Source organism: Phascolarctos cinereus, unplaced genomic scaffold, assembly GCF_003287225.1.
Source record: "Phascolarctos cinereus isolate Bilbo 61053 unplaced genomic scaffold, phaCin_HiC Scaffold_2;HRSCAF=192, whole genome shotgun sequence".
Classification (NCBI taxonomy): Eukaryota; Metazoa; Chordata; class Mammalia; order Diprotodontia; family Phascolarctidae; genus Phascolarctos; species Phascolarctos cinereus.
The window spans coordinates 340,750,535-340,765,226 of NW_027555625.1; the positions used below are offsets into that span (position 1 = coordinate 340,750,535).

The window sequence follows — 14,692 nt, forward strand, 5'->3', positions numbered from 1 at the left end:
GGGGAAGGTGAGAGGGAGTGAGTGAATCTTATTCTCACAGAATTTGGCTTAAGGAGGGAATAACATACACCCTTAATTGGATATGGAAATCATCTTACCCTACAGGAAAATGGCAGGGGAAGGGGACAAGAGAGCAGGGGGTTGATAGAGGGGAGGGCAGATTGGGGGAAGGGGTAATCAAAGGCAAACACTTCTGAGAAGGGACAGGGTCAAAAGAGAGAATAGAAAAAATGGAGGCAGGATAGGATTAAGGGAAATACAGTTAGTTTTTCACAACATGACTATTATGGAAGTGTTTTGCACGACTACACATGTATAACCTGTATTGAGTTTCTTGCCTTTTCAGTAAAGGTGGGTGGGGAGGGAGGAAGGGAGAAAAATTTGGAACCCAAAGTTTTAAAAAACAGACGTTAAAAAAATTGTTTTCACATGCAACTGGGAAATAAGAAATACAGGAAATGGGGTACAGAAATATATCCTACCCTATAGGAAAAATAGAAGGGGAAGGGGAGAAGAGAAGGGGGGAAAAGATAGAAGGGAGGGCAGATTAGGGAAAGGGGTATTCAGAATGCTTGCCATCTTGGGATGGAGGAGGGGCAAGATAGGGAGAAAATTTGGAACTCAAAATTTTGTGGAAATGAATGTTGAAAACTAAAAATAAATAAATAAATAAAAACATGGGAGCAAACACATAGCCTTGCTTTACTCCATTGGTGACTAGGAAAGCATAAGAGCATCATCCATTATCCAGAACCCAGGTAAGCATGTCATTGTGAAGTTGACACACAATACTGATGAACTTCTCTGGGCAACCAAATTCTGACATAATTTTCCACAAGCCCTCACAACTGACAGTATCAAAGCCCTTGGTCAGATCGATGAATGTTGTGTATAGACCTCAGTTCTGCTCCTGGCACTTCTCCTGGAGTTGTTTGTTAGATAGCAAACACCATATCAACTATTCATTGGTCCTTTCTGAAGCCACAGTGGCTCTTGGGTAGATGACCATCTTCCAGGTGAAAGATCAGTCTATCACAGAGGACTCTAGAAAAATCTTACCAGCAGGGATGAAGAGGGAGACCACTCTGTGATTGTCACAGGACAGCCTATTTCCCTTTCCTTTATAGAGATAGACAATGGAGTTATTCTTGAGCTCCTGGGAGATAACCTCTTCTAGCCATACAATCTGGAAAATTTCAGTCAGCTTTTGTATGAACAGTAGACAACCTGCCTTGTAAATCTCAGCTGGAATGGAATTAGCACCAGGCAGTTTGCCAGATCAGAGGAGCCTAATGGCATTCAAAACCTTTTCTTCAGTTGGAAACTCAGCTACAGAGGGACTGACTTCAACTTGAGGTATATGGTCAATGGCTTCACATTGATCGATGATGGTCTGTTGAGAACAATGGAAGTGTTCAGCCCATCTCTCCAGGAAGATGTCCTTATCACTAATCAATGTGGATCCATCAACACTGGGTAGTTGAGATGCGGCATATGTCTTTGGCCCACAAATAGCCTTCAAAGCATTATGAAAGCACTTTGGATTGTTACTATCAGTATAAAACTGAATTTTATCTGCTTTCTTACTGAACCAAAAATCCTGCATTTTTCTAAGCTTCGCTTGTACTTTACTTTTGATGGAGTTAATGCTAGCTTCTTACAGATTGATGAACTATCTTACAGGTAAACTTTTATGGAATTCTCATTTTTCATTTAGCAGCTTCTGAATTTCCCTATTTTTTTTTGTCAAACCAATCTTAATGTTTGTGAATGTTTTGACCCAGATGAGTAAATGTGGTGCTGTACACCAAATCTCTAAAAGCTGTCCATTCCTTTTCTGCTCCACTGTTGCCAACTGTGTGTTGGCTCAGCTTTCCTTCCAAATTAGCAACAAACTATGCTAGGAGAAATGTTCTAATCTGTTGACATTACGTCTTCCGGTAATCATCTTGATTTGGGGCCTCTACTTTTGTTGAGCAAATATTTAGCTTGGAGAGGATAAGTCTATGGATAAAGATAGGCCCTATAGGATACATCCAGCATTCTACATCACACATTGCCTTCATCACTCTCATGTTCTGTCTTTATCTTCTCCTTACAATCACATAGTCCATTAAATGCCATTGTTTGCTGTGAGGGTACATCCACAAAAAGTTTTATTGCATTTAGGTAAATGGAAGACAGTGTTCATGATGAAAAGGTCATGAGATGCATGTCTTCTATAATAAGTGACCATTGCTGTTCCTGTTTCCAACTCCATTTCTCCCAAGGACTCCCTGCCATACCTGGTAGTCTGTGCCTACTCTTGCATTAGAGCCACCTAGAATTATAAGCTTGTCCTCTTTTGGCATGTTGATGATGAGGGTTTCCAGGTCTTCATAAAATTTTTCTTTAACCTCATCAGGATTTGTCATGGTTGGAGCATATTTTGATGATAGTGGTGTGATGCTTTCCTCCAAGTGGCAATTACATTGTTATGAGCCTGTCATTCACTCCTTTTTGGTAGGCATGCAAGTTTTTTGACTAGATTAATTCTGATTGCAGAACCCACACCAGCTTCACTGTACTCCCCTTCACTGTGGCCACTCTAGAAAAACATGTATCCAGCTCCAACTTTGGTAAGAAGGATCTTCAGTTGCCAGCCTTGTTTCACTCAGGCCTGCTCTTTAGATGTGATACCTGCTAATTTCTCTTGCAACAAGTGCTGTTCTTTCATGTCTACCGGATTTTGTGTTATTCACAAGAGTACATACATTCAATGTGCCGATGCTGAGTGGAATCATTTTTATAGAAGTTTTTGTATTTGTGTGTGTGTGTGTGTGTGTGTGTGTGTGTGTGTGTTTCAGTCACAAGGTGGGATCCCTTCCTGCCACAGTAAGCAGGCCAGGGTTGGGTAAAACAGACAGTTTTTAGGGCACCTTTTCTATCCCCTTCCTCATACAAGGAAGTGAGCAGTGTAGTATTTAAAAGGCTTCTCAGAAACTTGGGGTTGCCAAATCCCATTGCTGCTTCAAATGAGAAGACAACCCTATGACCAGAGCCACCTGTATACAGGGTTGTCACTACAACTCCCAGGGAATTTGCACCTGCTTCTTCATCACTTACCTGTTGCCACAGGACTCTGAGATGATAGGTAAAAAATGGTAAAATCATATGGATGATTTCTTTTGATTTATGCATAAATTAGATTTAGTGAGGAAGAGTTATACAAAGTCTTCAGCCTCACTTTCTCTTCCAGAGCCATACAGTCCAATGGTAAGACAGAATTAAGATGACTGATCATGATTCAGGATATAGTGGATGACCTTGGTGTCTTCAATGTCCAACCAAGCTCTAAGTGCTCTACAGTGTCTGCTTCAGCTACATTTATGGCCATTGGAACAAATTATTCTCAACTGCCCATTCTACCAGTGGATGTCTTCACATTCTTTGGGTAAAAACCCCCCATCTTACTGAAGACTTTAAGACCCCTTGGTTACCCTCAACCTGGTTTAACTCATCTGCCAAAACAGCTTACTGAGGTGGGACCACTGCTACACATGCTACAGCTTCTTGGAGCTACAGGTGAGAGTTGGATGGATTAGGTAGACACCAAATGTGAAAAGCAGCCCTCAGGGCTTACCAGCCCTCACACCAGAGGTACTAGTCTTCCCTGAACATATCTTATACCCCAGAGTAAGAAATAAGAAGACTATAAAGGTAGGAGGGGGCTAGGTATGAAAGGCTTTTAATACCAAACAGAGAATTTTGTATTTGTTCCTAGAAACACTAGGAAGCCACTGGAATTTACTGGGGAGGTGACATGATCTGATTTGTGTTTTAGGACAATTACTTTACTGACTGAATGGAGAATAGATTGGAGTGAGGAAGAGAACTGATGTAGGCAGACCCACCAGCAGGATATTGCAATAGCCTAGGTATGAGGTGATGAGGGCCTGCATCAGGGTGGTGGCAATTACAGAGGAGAGAAGGGAGTGCATTGAAGAGATGTGTCAAAGGTGAAATTGATGGGCCTTGGCAACACTGTGGACATGGTGGGTGGTGGTGATGAGAGATATTGAGAAATTCCTAGGTTGTAAGCCTGAGGGACTAGGAAAATGATGTTGCCCTCTACACTAATAGGGAAATTAGGAGCAGGGGAGGGTTTAGGGAAAAGATAATGAGTTTTATTTTGGACATATTAAGTTTAAGATGTCTACTAGACATCCAGGTTGAGATGTCTGGAAGGCAGTTGAAGATATGAGATTGAAGTTCAGGAGAGGCAAGATAGGTAGATCTGAGAGTCATCAGAGTAGAGATTGTAATTAAATCCTTAGGAACTGATGAGGTCATCGAGGGAAGGAATATGGAGGGACAAGAGAAGAGGGTTCAGGACAGAACTCTGAGAGACATCTGTGGTTAGAAAGCATGATCTGGAAGAGAATCCAGCAAAGGAGACAAAGAAAGAATGGTCAGATAGGTAGGTGGAGAACCAGAAGGGTGGTGTCCCACAAAAAGAGAAAGAAAGGAGAAGAGATTATCAAAGAGGAGTATTAAATTATATTAAAGAGCATCAAAGAGGAGAGAGTGACCAAGAGTGTCAGAGATGGCAAGGAAAATGAGTATTGAGCAAAATTTGGCAACTAAAGGATCATTAGTAACTTTGGAGAGAGAAGTTTCAGTGGAATAATGAGATCAGAAACCAGATAGATATAAGAAAAGAGTGAAGGGAGAAAAAGTGGAGGCACCTATCGGAGCCTTCCTTTTGGAGGAATTTAGCTACAAAGGACAGAGAAGAAATAAGATGATAGCAGTGATGGAAGGATCAAGTGAATTTTTTTTTCAGGATAGGGGGAGATATGGGCATGTTTGTAGGCAGTAAGAAATGATCCAGTAGAGAGGGAGAGATTGAAAATAAGTGAAATAGTGGGTATAATGGAGAGGGTGATCTGTTGAATGAGATGGCATGGAATGGGATTGCTTGCTTTGTTAAGGAATAAGGCCATTTCAACATTAGAAACAGGGATGAAAGAAGAAAAAGTGTTATGAAGTACCTAAGTGATAATAAATAAGGAAGACAGGAAAAGAGGTTCATAGTGAATGGTCTTAATTTTTTATGTGAAATATGAGGCAAGATTCTCAACTGAGAGAGTGGAGAAAGGAGAACCATGGGAGGTTTGAAGAGGGATGAAAATGTTTGAACGATTTCTTATGGAGAATGACATGAATAGATAAGGGAAGTACAGTAGGATTACCTAGTATTGATGAAGGCACAGTTGAGGTAATGTAATGTAAATGTGTAGTGGACCCAGTCAGAAAGGCTGCATGATTTTCTCCACCTTCATTCAGGATATATTAGGGAAGGCTTCCTGTAGAAAGTGGGATTTTAGTTGGGACTTAATGGAAGCCAAGGACATCAGTGTTAAGAGCGTAGTAGTGAGAGGATCCTGGGCATGGGGAACAGGCAGAGAAAATGGCTGGAAACAAGAGATGGCTTGCCTTACTAGTGTACATGTCTAGGTATAAACGCAATGAATGGTAGGAGAGTGATCCAAGGCTGAGGCTTGGCTAGTCATATTTGGTGATATGATAAGGGGATTAGGGATTCAAGAGAGGAGGACAGTGTAGAGTTGAATTGCTTCTCCAAGGAGTCAAGATGGAGAGAAGAGGAGAAAGTGGCTAGTGCAAGGGCAATGGCCTGGAAGAGAATTGAAGAATCAAGGAGCTGGAGGTAGTAGTGAGAATGAAGAGTAGGGTTATCTAAGGGAGGGTAGAGAGAGAGAGAGAGAGGTAAAAAGCCATTAAACTATGGTGGGATAAGGGGATTTCATAATTCTTGAATACAGAGATGGTACATTTGTGGGTGATGGAAAGATCAAGGCTATGTCCATCTTTGTTTATGGTTAAAGAGGCAGAGGAATAACTCATGGTGGAAAAACTGGGTGGTTAGGGTATTTGAAGGAGAATGAATATATGTTGAAATACCCTAGTATGAGGGCCAGAGTTGAAATCAGAGAAGAATTGTAAACCAGGTATCAAACTGATTGAAGAAGAAAGGGAAATGTCCCAGGAATCCATTGACAACGGCTCCCAAGATTTTGATTGAGTTATAGGTAAAAGTAGCATAAGCCTCAAAGGAAGTTACAAAATGATGAAGAAAGAGGAAGAACCTGGAAGTGGTAATGGGAAGCAAAGTGTATTCCAACATCTCCACCTCAATCAGTGAACCAAGGAAAATGAGTGAAGATCCAGCCAGTACTCAAAAGGATGGCCAGAGAGTCTGTGTAATCAGAGCAAAATCAAGTTTTAGTATGAACTAGTTGGTGAAAGGAGTGGCAGAGAAATAGATTTAAGATGAACAGAAGTATGTTGCCTATGGAACAGGCATTCCAGAGGGAAGTCTGGGTGGACTCAAGCTAAAAAATTTGAGATGAGAGGGTTGAAAGGGATGGGAATGAGGAATCAGGTGGTAGGGGATATGATGTGGGATTGAGATGATGATTTGCAGGAGTTCAGAGTCAGTGGATTGTGAAATATGTGACTAAATGTGTGAATGTTTATCACTGAGTGGAGGGCACCATTATACCCTCAAAGGACAGGCAAAGTAAAAGTGGGAGGCCTGAAGTCAAAGGGAGAGTTACTCTTCTTTGCACTGGAAGTTCTTCACATCCCAGTTGGGAGATTGGCTGGGAATAGAAGGTGGAAGATGCCTTGTGGGTAAAGATGGAAGTAGTTGCTTTGGGGCAAATGGAAGATGCTGGGCCTCGTCCTAAGCAGCCTTTCCTCAAAGACATGCCGCACTGAGCAGGAGAAGGAAGGCTCAGAGTGCTAGTGCACCAGTGACCACAATTGTGAAGGTTCTGAGGGACAAGGTATTTGAAGAAGATACCAAAAACACAGGAAAGAATTCAGACCATATAAATCATTACTTCTCTCTCTCTCTCTCTCTCTCTCTCTCTCTCTCTCTCTCTCTCTCACACACACACACCACACACACACACACACACACACGCCCATGGGAAACTTGGAAAATATCTACTTTTCAATTAGATACCTATGTTCTCACCTATACAAAAATTTTATGTGAGTCATCTACACATTAATAGAGGGCATTATTGTCACGAGTATTAGTAGGGAAGAAACAGATTCCACTGTAGACCACTTCCTTGCAACTTATGGAAAGGTCTAAGGAATACAAAATTCTATTATTCTTGTTTGTTGATTTTGATAAGACAGGGCAAAATACTGCCTGAAAGACTCTTCTCCAATAAGAATTGTCCTCCATCCATCTTTGAAACTCATTCAAGATCCCTTAAAAGATATAATGATAGAAATAATCCTGTTTAATGATCCTTTGACCATAAACATCAGACAAGGCATAACACTGGGAGATGCATGCTTGCCACTGTGACGGAGATCTAGTGCAGAATCTAAGTTGAAGAATTCCCTGAAGAAGGTGAATTTCTTCAGAAGCTTCTGTGTATGAAATTGTGATGGTTTCATTATGTCCCAAAACAATGCAAAGCATCTCCCACAACATACACCTGCCACTGCACAATTCCTTATTCCCATCTTCCTCAACCCGCTCACATCCACATCCCAATAAAATTCAATCTACCTATGCCTCTGTGATATCTGGAATGTCTGTTTCATAGGCAAAAACTTATTTTCATCTTAAATTTTTTCTTTTCCCTCCCCTTCTATATTCTGACTCTTACTGAGATATGCCTCTTAATGACACAGACTTCCTTTTTTTTCTTTCACTTAATAGTATTTTATTTTTTCAGAATACATGTAAAGGTAGTTTTCAACATTCACTTTTGTAAAATTTTGAGTTCCAAATTTTTTTCTCCCTCCCTCTTCCCTCTTTCCCCTCCCCAAGATAGCAAGCAATCTGATATAGGCTATAGATATACAATCATATTAAACATATTGTCACATTAGTCATGTTATGAAAGAAGTATCAGAACAAAAGGGAAAAACCACAAGAAAGAAAAAATTACAAAAAACAGAGAAAATCATATACTTTAATCTCATTCAGCCTCCATAGTTCTTTCTCTGGACATGGATAGCATTTTCCATAATGAGTCTTTTGGAATTGTCTTAGATTATTGTACTACTGAGAAGAGCTAAGTCTATCAAAGTTTGTCATCACATAATGTTGCTGTTACTGTGTATGATGTCCTCCAGATTCTGCTCACTTCACTCAGCATCAGTTCATGTAAGTCTTTCCAGGTTTTCCTGAAACTCCCCTGCTCATCGTTTCTTATAGCACAATAGTATTCCATTATATTCATATACCACAACTTGTTCAGCCATTCCACAACTGAAGGGCATCCCCTCAATTTCCAATTCTTTGCCACCACAAAAAGAGGAGCTATACAGACTTCTTGCCCATCCTTTCCAGCACTGGCATTTTCACTTATTTCCCTCAACTCACTGGTCAAGATGAGGGGAGTTGGAATACTCCTTGCTCCCCACTGCCCTTACCACCATCATTCAGTTACCTCTCCTCCTTTGAAGTCCATACATTTCACATCTCCCACTCAGTCAAAATCCTGATAGCAAAACACCTAGTACACTCCCTTTTTCCTCAATGAGGTTAGCACCTGGCTCATACTCTTTCTCTCCTTTCCAACTACTGACCTCAAGATGAGGATCTTCAACATATATATTGATACTCTCTCAAACAATAACCTCTTAGTTCTTCAACATACTCATTTCCCATGATCAACTGTACTATGCCATTTCAGCTACACATGGAATTAAGGTTTGGAATTATGGTCATACCTTTGATGTTGCTGTCACCCACAAACGCACCACCTCCATGTTTAGGAAATTTGAAATTCCCTTATTTTATCACAACTATTGGCTTTCCACCTCTCCTTCTATTTTCTATAAAACCATGCTCTTTGTCTACATCATGATTTCCAGTCCATGAACTTCTCAGTTCTCTTCCGAGCTATTTATTATTCCTGTGCTAGCTGCATTTTCCTCCTTTCCTCATTTTGACTCATTCTCTTCTTTTGAGTCATGTGCCCCCATATCATATTGCCACAAAATGTGCCCTACTAAGCCTCAGCCTTGGATCATTCCCACCATCTGCTACCTTAACTTGTACACTTATTTTGCTAAACAAGGGGGGAGAAAATCACTCAACTGTTCTAACTGGTCCCACTACATATTTATGCTATATAATCTCAAATGGACCTTCACTGTTGCTTTGCAATCCTACGCCTCTCTAATAAACTAACTATTCCACTCACCACATCTGTTGTTCCAAACCTTTTCATACCTCTACAAACCTCCCATGGGTCCCCCTCCTCCTACTCTCAACTGAGAACCTTGTCTCATATTTTAATGGAGAAAAATAAGACCATTTGCTGAGAGCTCCCTCTTCTCTACTCTTCCTCATTTCCTATTCCTCCAAAACCTTCTATCATTATCTCTTCCTTCAACCATCTCACAAAAAGAGATGGCTTTTCTCCTTTCCAAGGCAAACTCCTTTACTTGAACAAGTGACCCTATTCCATCCTATCTTTTCCAGAAGATTGTCCCCTGTATCATCCCCATTCTCTCAGTTATCTTCAATTTCTCCTGGTCTGCTGGCTGCCTCTCTGTTACATCCGTACATGCCCATGTCTCTTCCATTTTCAAAAACCCTCACCTGATCCTTCCACCCCTGCTATCATCCCATTTCTCTTTTGCCTTTTGTGACTAAACTCCTTGAGAAGGCCATCTATAAGTGCCCCTACTTCCTGTCTTCTTGTTCTTTTAACTCTCTACAGTCTGACTTCTGTCCTTATGATTCAACCCAAACTGCTCTCTCTCAACTTACCAGTGGTCTCTTAATTGCCAGATTCAATTGCCTTTTCTCAATATTCATCTCTCTGGATTTCTTTGCAGACATTAATAATAATAATAACAGCAATAATAATAATAAATCAGCTAACATTTATATGTGGCTACTATGTGCCAGGCTCTGAGCTAAGTGCTTTACAAATATCATCTTACTTAATCTTCACAACAACCCTGGGAGGGGGGTTACTATTATTACTCTCATTTTATTGAGGTTTAACTGAGTCACACAGGTTAAGGGAATTGCCCAAGATCATATAGCTAGTTAGTATCTGAGGCTGGATTTGAACACAGGTCTTCCTAACTCTGGGACCAGTGTTTTGTCTCAATTGTCAATAACCTTTTTCTCCTTGATACTCTCTTCTATATAGGTTTTTGGGACACTATTTTGTCTTGGTTCTCTTCCTGCCTTCTGACAGTGGTTATTAGTCTCCTTTTCTGAACCTTCATTCAAATTATAACCACTAAATATGGTTATCCCCCAGAGGTCTGATCTGGGCCTCTTCTCTTCTTCCTATAAACAAACTCTCTTGGTGATCACATTACCTACCATGACAAAAAGACCAATTATCAGGTTATTATAATAGTTTAAGTGAGAGGTCTTGAGGGTCTGAACTTTGGTGGTGGTCATGTGAGTGGAGATAAAGGGATAGACGCAAACATGACATCCAACCTGTTTGACTCATTTCATTGTTCTCATTTGCCCATTACAATGGGGGAAGTCTTCACATGCTTGAGGTAGACACCTCCTAGATCACTGAGGTGATCTACTGAGGTGGTTTACCTGGTGTGGGCACTGCACATGCTACAGCTTCTTAGAGCCACACATAAGAGTTGAGTGGCAGGTAGAGAGCAAAAGTGGATGAACAGCCCTTAAAAGCGCTCAACAAACCCTCACACCAGAGGTTCTAGTCCTCCTTGAACACTCCATAAACCCCACGGAAATAGTTGTATCTTGAAAAGCTGCAGGTTTACATTGGAGGAAGAAGTCTTAAGGAGTAGCAGTGAAAAAAGTTGGAGTTTTATTCTCTCTCTGGATGAACCCAAGCTCATGCAGGAAATACTTTTCTTTTTCTATTATTAATTCTACTGTGTAACATAAACACGAGACAAAATCATCAGCTACATAATTACATATATTTATGGCAAGTATTGAACTTTTCTTGGAAGCAAGAAATTCTTCTGTTCATTTTTTGTTTTGCCCAGCATGAATATAAATCACATATGTGCATATCTTCTTTGCTTCATTATTTCTGGAAACCAGAGGGTGTCCTGAATTCTTCTCTCAGAACAGTGATAAAATAACCAACCAGTTGAAACTGAGATCCAACTTTTTTTCTTTCTTTTCTTTTCTCAGATCTCAGTACTCACCTTCAGCTTGTGTTCATGTTCCTTGTTTACTCTGGAAAGCAGCTGAGCTTTTCTTCTGTTGAGAGCATCAATTAGAGCATCACATTGGGCTACCAGGCAGGCTTCAAATTCAACACTGTTCTCCTGTACAAAAGACAGACAAATATACCACAGACATGAGATTCTATGATCTCATCCATACTCTAAGGGAATTGGTAGAAATAAGCTCTCTGATCCCTATAATCTGTCAAAAATCCTTATTGAAGGGAATGAAAGGATATATTGGAACATAATTTATTTAGGTGTGAATATGTATGCATGCATATATATGTAGATATATAGATATACATATGAATACATATAGAATATGTATATAAACACAAAAATATATGTATCTACCAAAGAGTGTTATTCTTTTGTTTAAGATCTTTCAGCCCAGATTAAAAAAAAAACCAAAAACTTCCTCTAAAGTCAATTTATTGAATTGAGATAATTAATTGACATTAATATCAGTAACAAAATCCTGGCATATACATTTGGGAGCTGAAAATGAAAATGGACCTTACGAAGGAAAGTAGTTTAGGGGATTAGAAAATGTCAGCAAAGAGAGAATCAATAATCTCAAATTTCTTTATTTTCTTTGGGGGTGAGGCAATTGAGGTTAAGTGACTTGCCTAAGGTCGCACAGCTAGTAATTGTCAAGTGTCTGGTCTGAGATTGGATTTGAACTCAGGTCCTCCGGACTCCAGCACCGCTGCTCTATCTACTGCACCACCTAGCTGCCACTCAAATTTCTTCCTCACTATGAAATCATACCCCAGGTAATGGCCTCCTAATTTGTGATTCACAATGCAGATACTGATTTGAAAAGAATAGAATGCTCTCAGGAAAAAAAGTTGTATCTATTGACAAATACATAAGTAAAAAGTAGGGAAGATTAGATACTTTTCACAGACTAGAAAAGAGCCAGGAAACAGAGGAAGTGGATGTACATTTTACACATGAAGAAATCCAGCCTCAGAGGAATTTCAGCGATATGTTCATAGTCACATAGTAAGTGTAAACAGTGGGATTCAAATGTAAATTTTGACTCCAAGTCCAAGATTCAATCCACTTTACCTTATGAGAAATCAAGTTATCATTAGATTCAGGGAAAATAAAAAGTTAGGTATTGCAGTTAATTGACATGTAAAAAATGGCAATTCTACTGATGTTTAGAACTGGCGTCAACTCCTACCTTTAACACATGCTAGTCAAGGGACCCTCGGCAAATAACTTAACCTCTCAGTGCTCTAGGCAATTCTCCAAGTCTAAGTTGTAGAGGTGCTAACCTCTACCTCTTGATTGGTAGAAGGAATTTATTCACCTGGGCATTACCTCAAAAAATGAAAGCATGAGTATTATCCTTATCTTAGTCTTTATCTGTATCTTGATTGACATTTAAAATAATTTTCAAAGCAATTTAATATAATTAATTTTCTTTTCCATATTAATAATTCCTACCTATGCAAAAATCATATGTGAAATATGAAAGAGCAATCACTGATATAAAATTCTAAAACATACTTTTCCCATGACTTTTACATTTTAGATATAAATTTTCTTCTCAGAGTAAAAATTTGAACATATCAGTACATCTTTTTTTCAACACCTCCCTTACATATAACAATATCATTTATTCTAGATATCTTTATTTCTATTTTTTATTTTGGATAATATTTTATTTTTTCTAATTGCATGCAAAAACAATTTTAGCGTTCTTTTTTAAAAAACTTAAATTCCAAAAGAAACCACATGCCAAAAATAAAGAATATGAAAAATGGAATCTTTTGATCTGCGTTCTGATTTTATTAGTTCTTTCTCTGGAAGGGGATAGGATTCTTCAATCATGATTACTTTGGAATCGTCTTGGATGATAGTATTGCTGAAAATAGCTAAATCATTCAGAGTTGATCATTGCACAGTGTTGCTATTACTGGGTACAATGTTCTCCTGGTTCTGCTTACTTCACTCTGAATCAGTTCATGTAAGTCTTTCCAGGTTTTTCTGAAACCATCCTGCTCATCATTTCTTATGGCACATAGTATTCTATTATAATCATTTAACAAAACTTACTTAGTCATTCCCAATTGATAAGCATCCCCTCAATTTCCACTTCTTTGCTACCACAAAAAAAGCTGCTTTAAATATTTTTTTGTAAAATAGTTCACTTTCATTTTTAAAATCTCTTTGGGATATAGATCTAGTAGTAGTACTACTGGCTCAAAGGACATGCACAGTTTTGTAGCCCTTTGGGCATCACTCCAAATTGCTCTCCAGAACAATGGATCAGTTCACAACTCCACCAACAGGGCTTTAGTGTCTCAATTTTCCCACATTCACTCCAATATTTGTCATTTTCCTTTTCTGCCATATTAGCAAATCTTTTAGGTGTGAAGTACCTCAGAGTTGTTCAATTTGTATTTCTCTAATCATTTAGAGTATTTGTGTGCCTATAGATGACTTTTATTTCCTCATCTGAAAACTGCTTGTTTATATCCTTTGACCATTTGTCGATTGGAGGATGACTTGTATTCTTATAAATTTGACTCCATTCTCTATTTGAGAAATGAGGTCTTTATCAGAGATACTTGATGTAACCCAGCTCTCTGCCTTCCTTCTAAAATCTTGGCTATATTGTTTTTTTTTAATAAAACCTTTTAAATTTAATATAATCAGAATTATCCATTTACATATCTTAAAGCTCCATGTCTCTTGCTTAGTCCTAAATTCTTCCCTTATCCATTGACCTGACAGGTCCATTATTCCATGCTTCTCTAATTTGCTTTTGATATCACTCTTTATGTTTAAATCATGTACTCATTTTGACATTATCTAGGAATAGTGTGAGAAGCTAGCCTATACCTAATTTCTGCCAAGGTGTTTTTTAGTTTTCCATTGGTTTTCAAATACTAAGTTCTTGTCCCCAAAGTTTGAATATTTGGATTTATCAAACACTAAATTACCATGGTCATTCACTACTGTGTGTTGTGTATTTCTTGGACAGTACTAGGTTGCTTTGATGATTACTGCTTTGTAATACAGTTTGAGATCTAGTACAACTAGGCCACCTTCGTTCACATTTTTCTTTGATTAATTCTTTTGATATTTTTGATCTTTTGTTCTTCCAGATAAATTTTGTTATTTTTTTCTAGCTCCATAAAATAATTTTGGGGCAATTTGATTGGTATGGCACTGAACAATTAAATTAATTTAGGTAGACTTATCATTTTTATTATATTGTCTCAGCCTACACATGAAGTAATTAATATTTTTCCAATTGTCCAGGTCTAATTTTAAAATTGTGAAAAGTGTTTTGTAACAGTGTTTGTATGGTTCCTGGGTTTGTCTTGGCAAGTAGAGTTCCAAGTGTTTTATGCTGTCTATAATTATTTCAAATGGAACTTCTCTTTCTATCTCTTTCATCTGGGTTTTGTTGATTATATATAGAAATGCTGATAGTTAT

The 14,692-nt window shown here is 38.7% G+C and overlaps 1 protein-coding gene across 1 annotated transcript in view; it reads right to left on the bottom strand.

Moving 5' to 3' along the window:
- TRIM9 (tripartite motif containing 9) overlaps window positions 1-14,692 on the bottom strand; it is a 147,094-nt gene that overhangs the window by 64,455 nt on the left and 67,947 nt on the right. Inside the window, exon 3 of the mRNA XM_020991272.1 lies at window positions 11,209-11,331. Coding sequence (XP_020846931.1) covers window positions 11,209-11,331 — 123 coding nt within the window. The remainder of the gene's footprint in view (window positions 1-11,208; window positions 11,332-14,692) is intronic.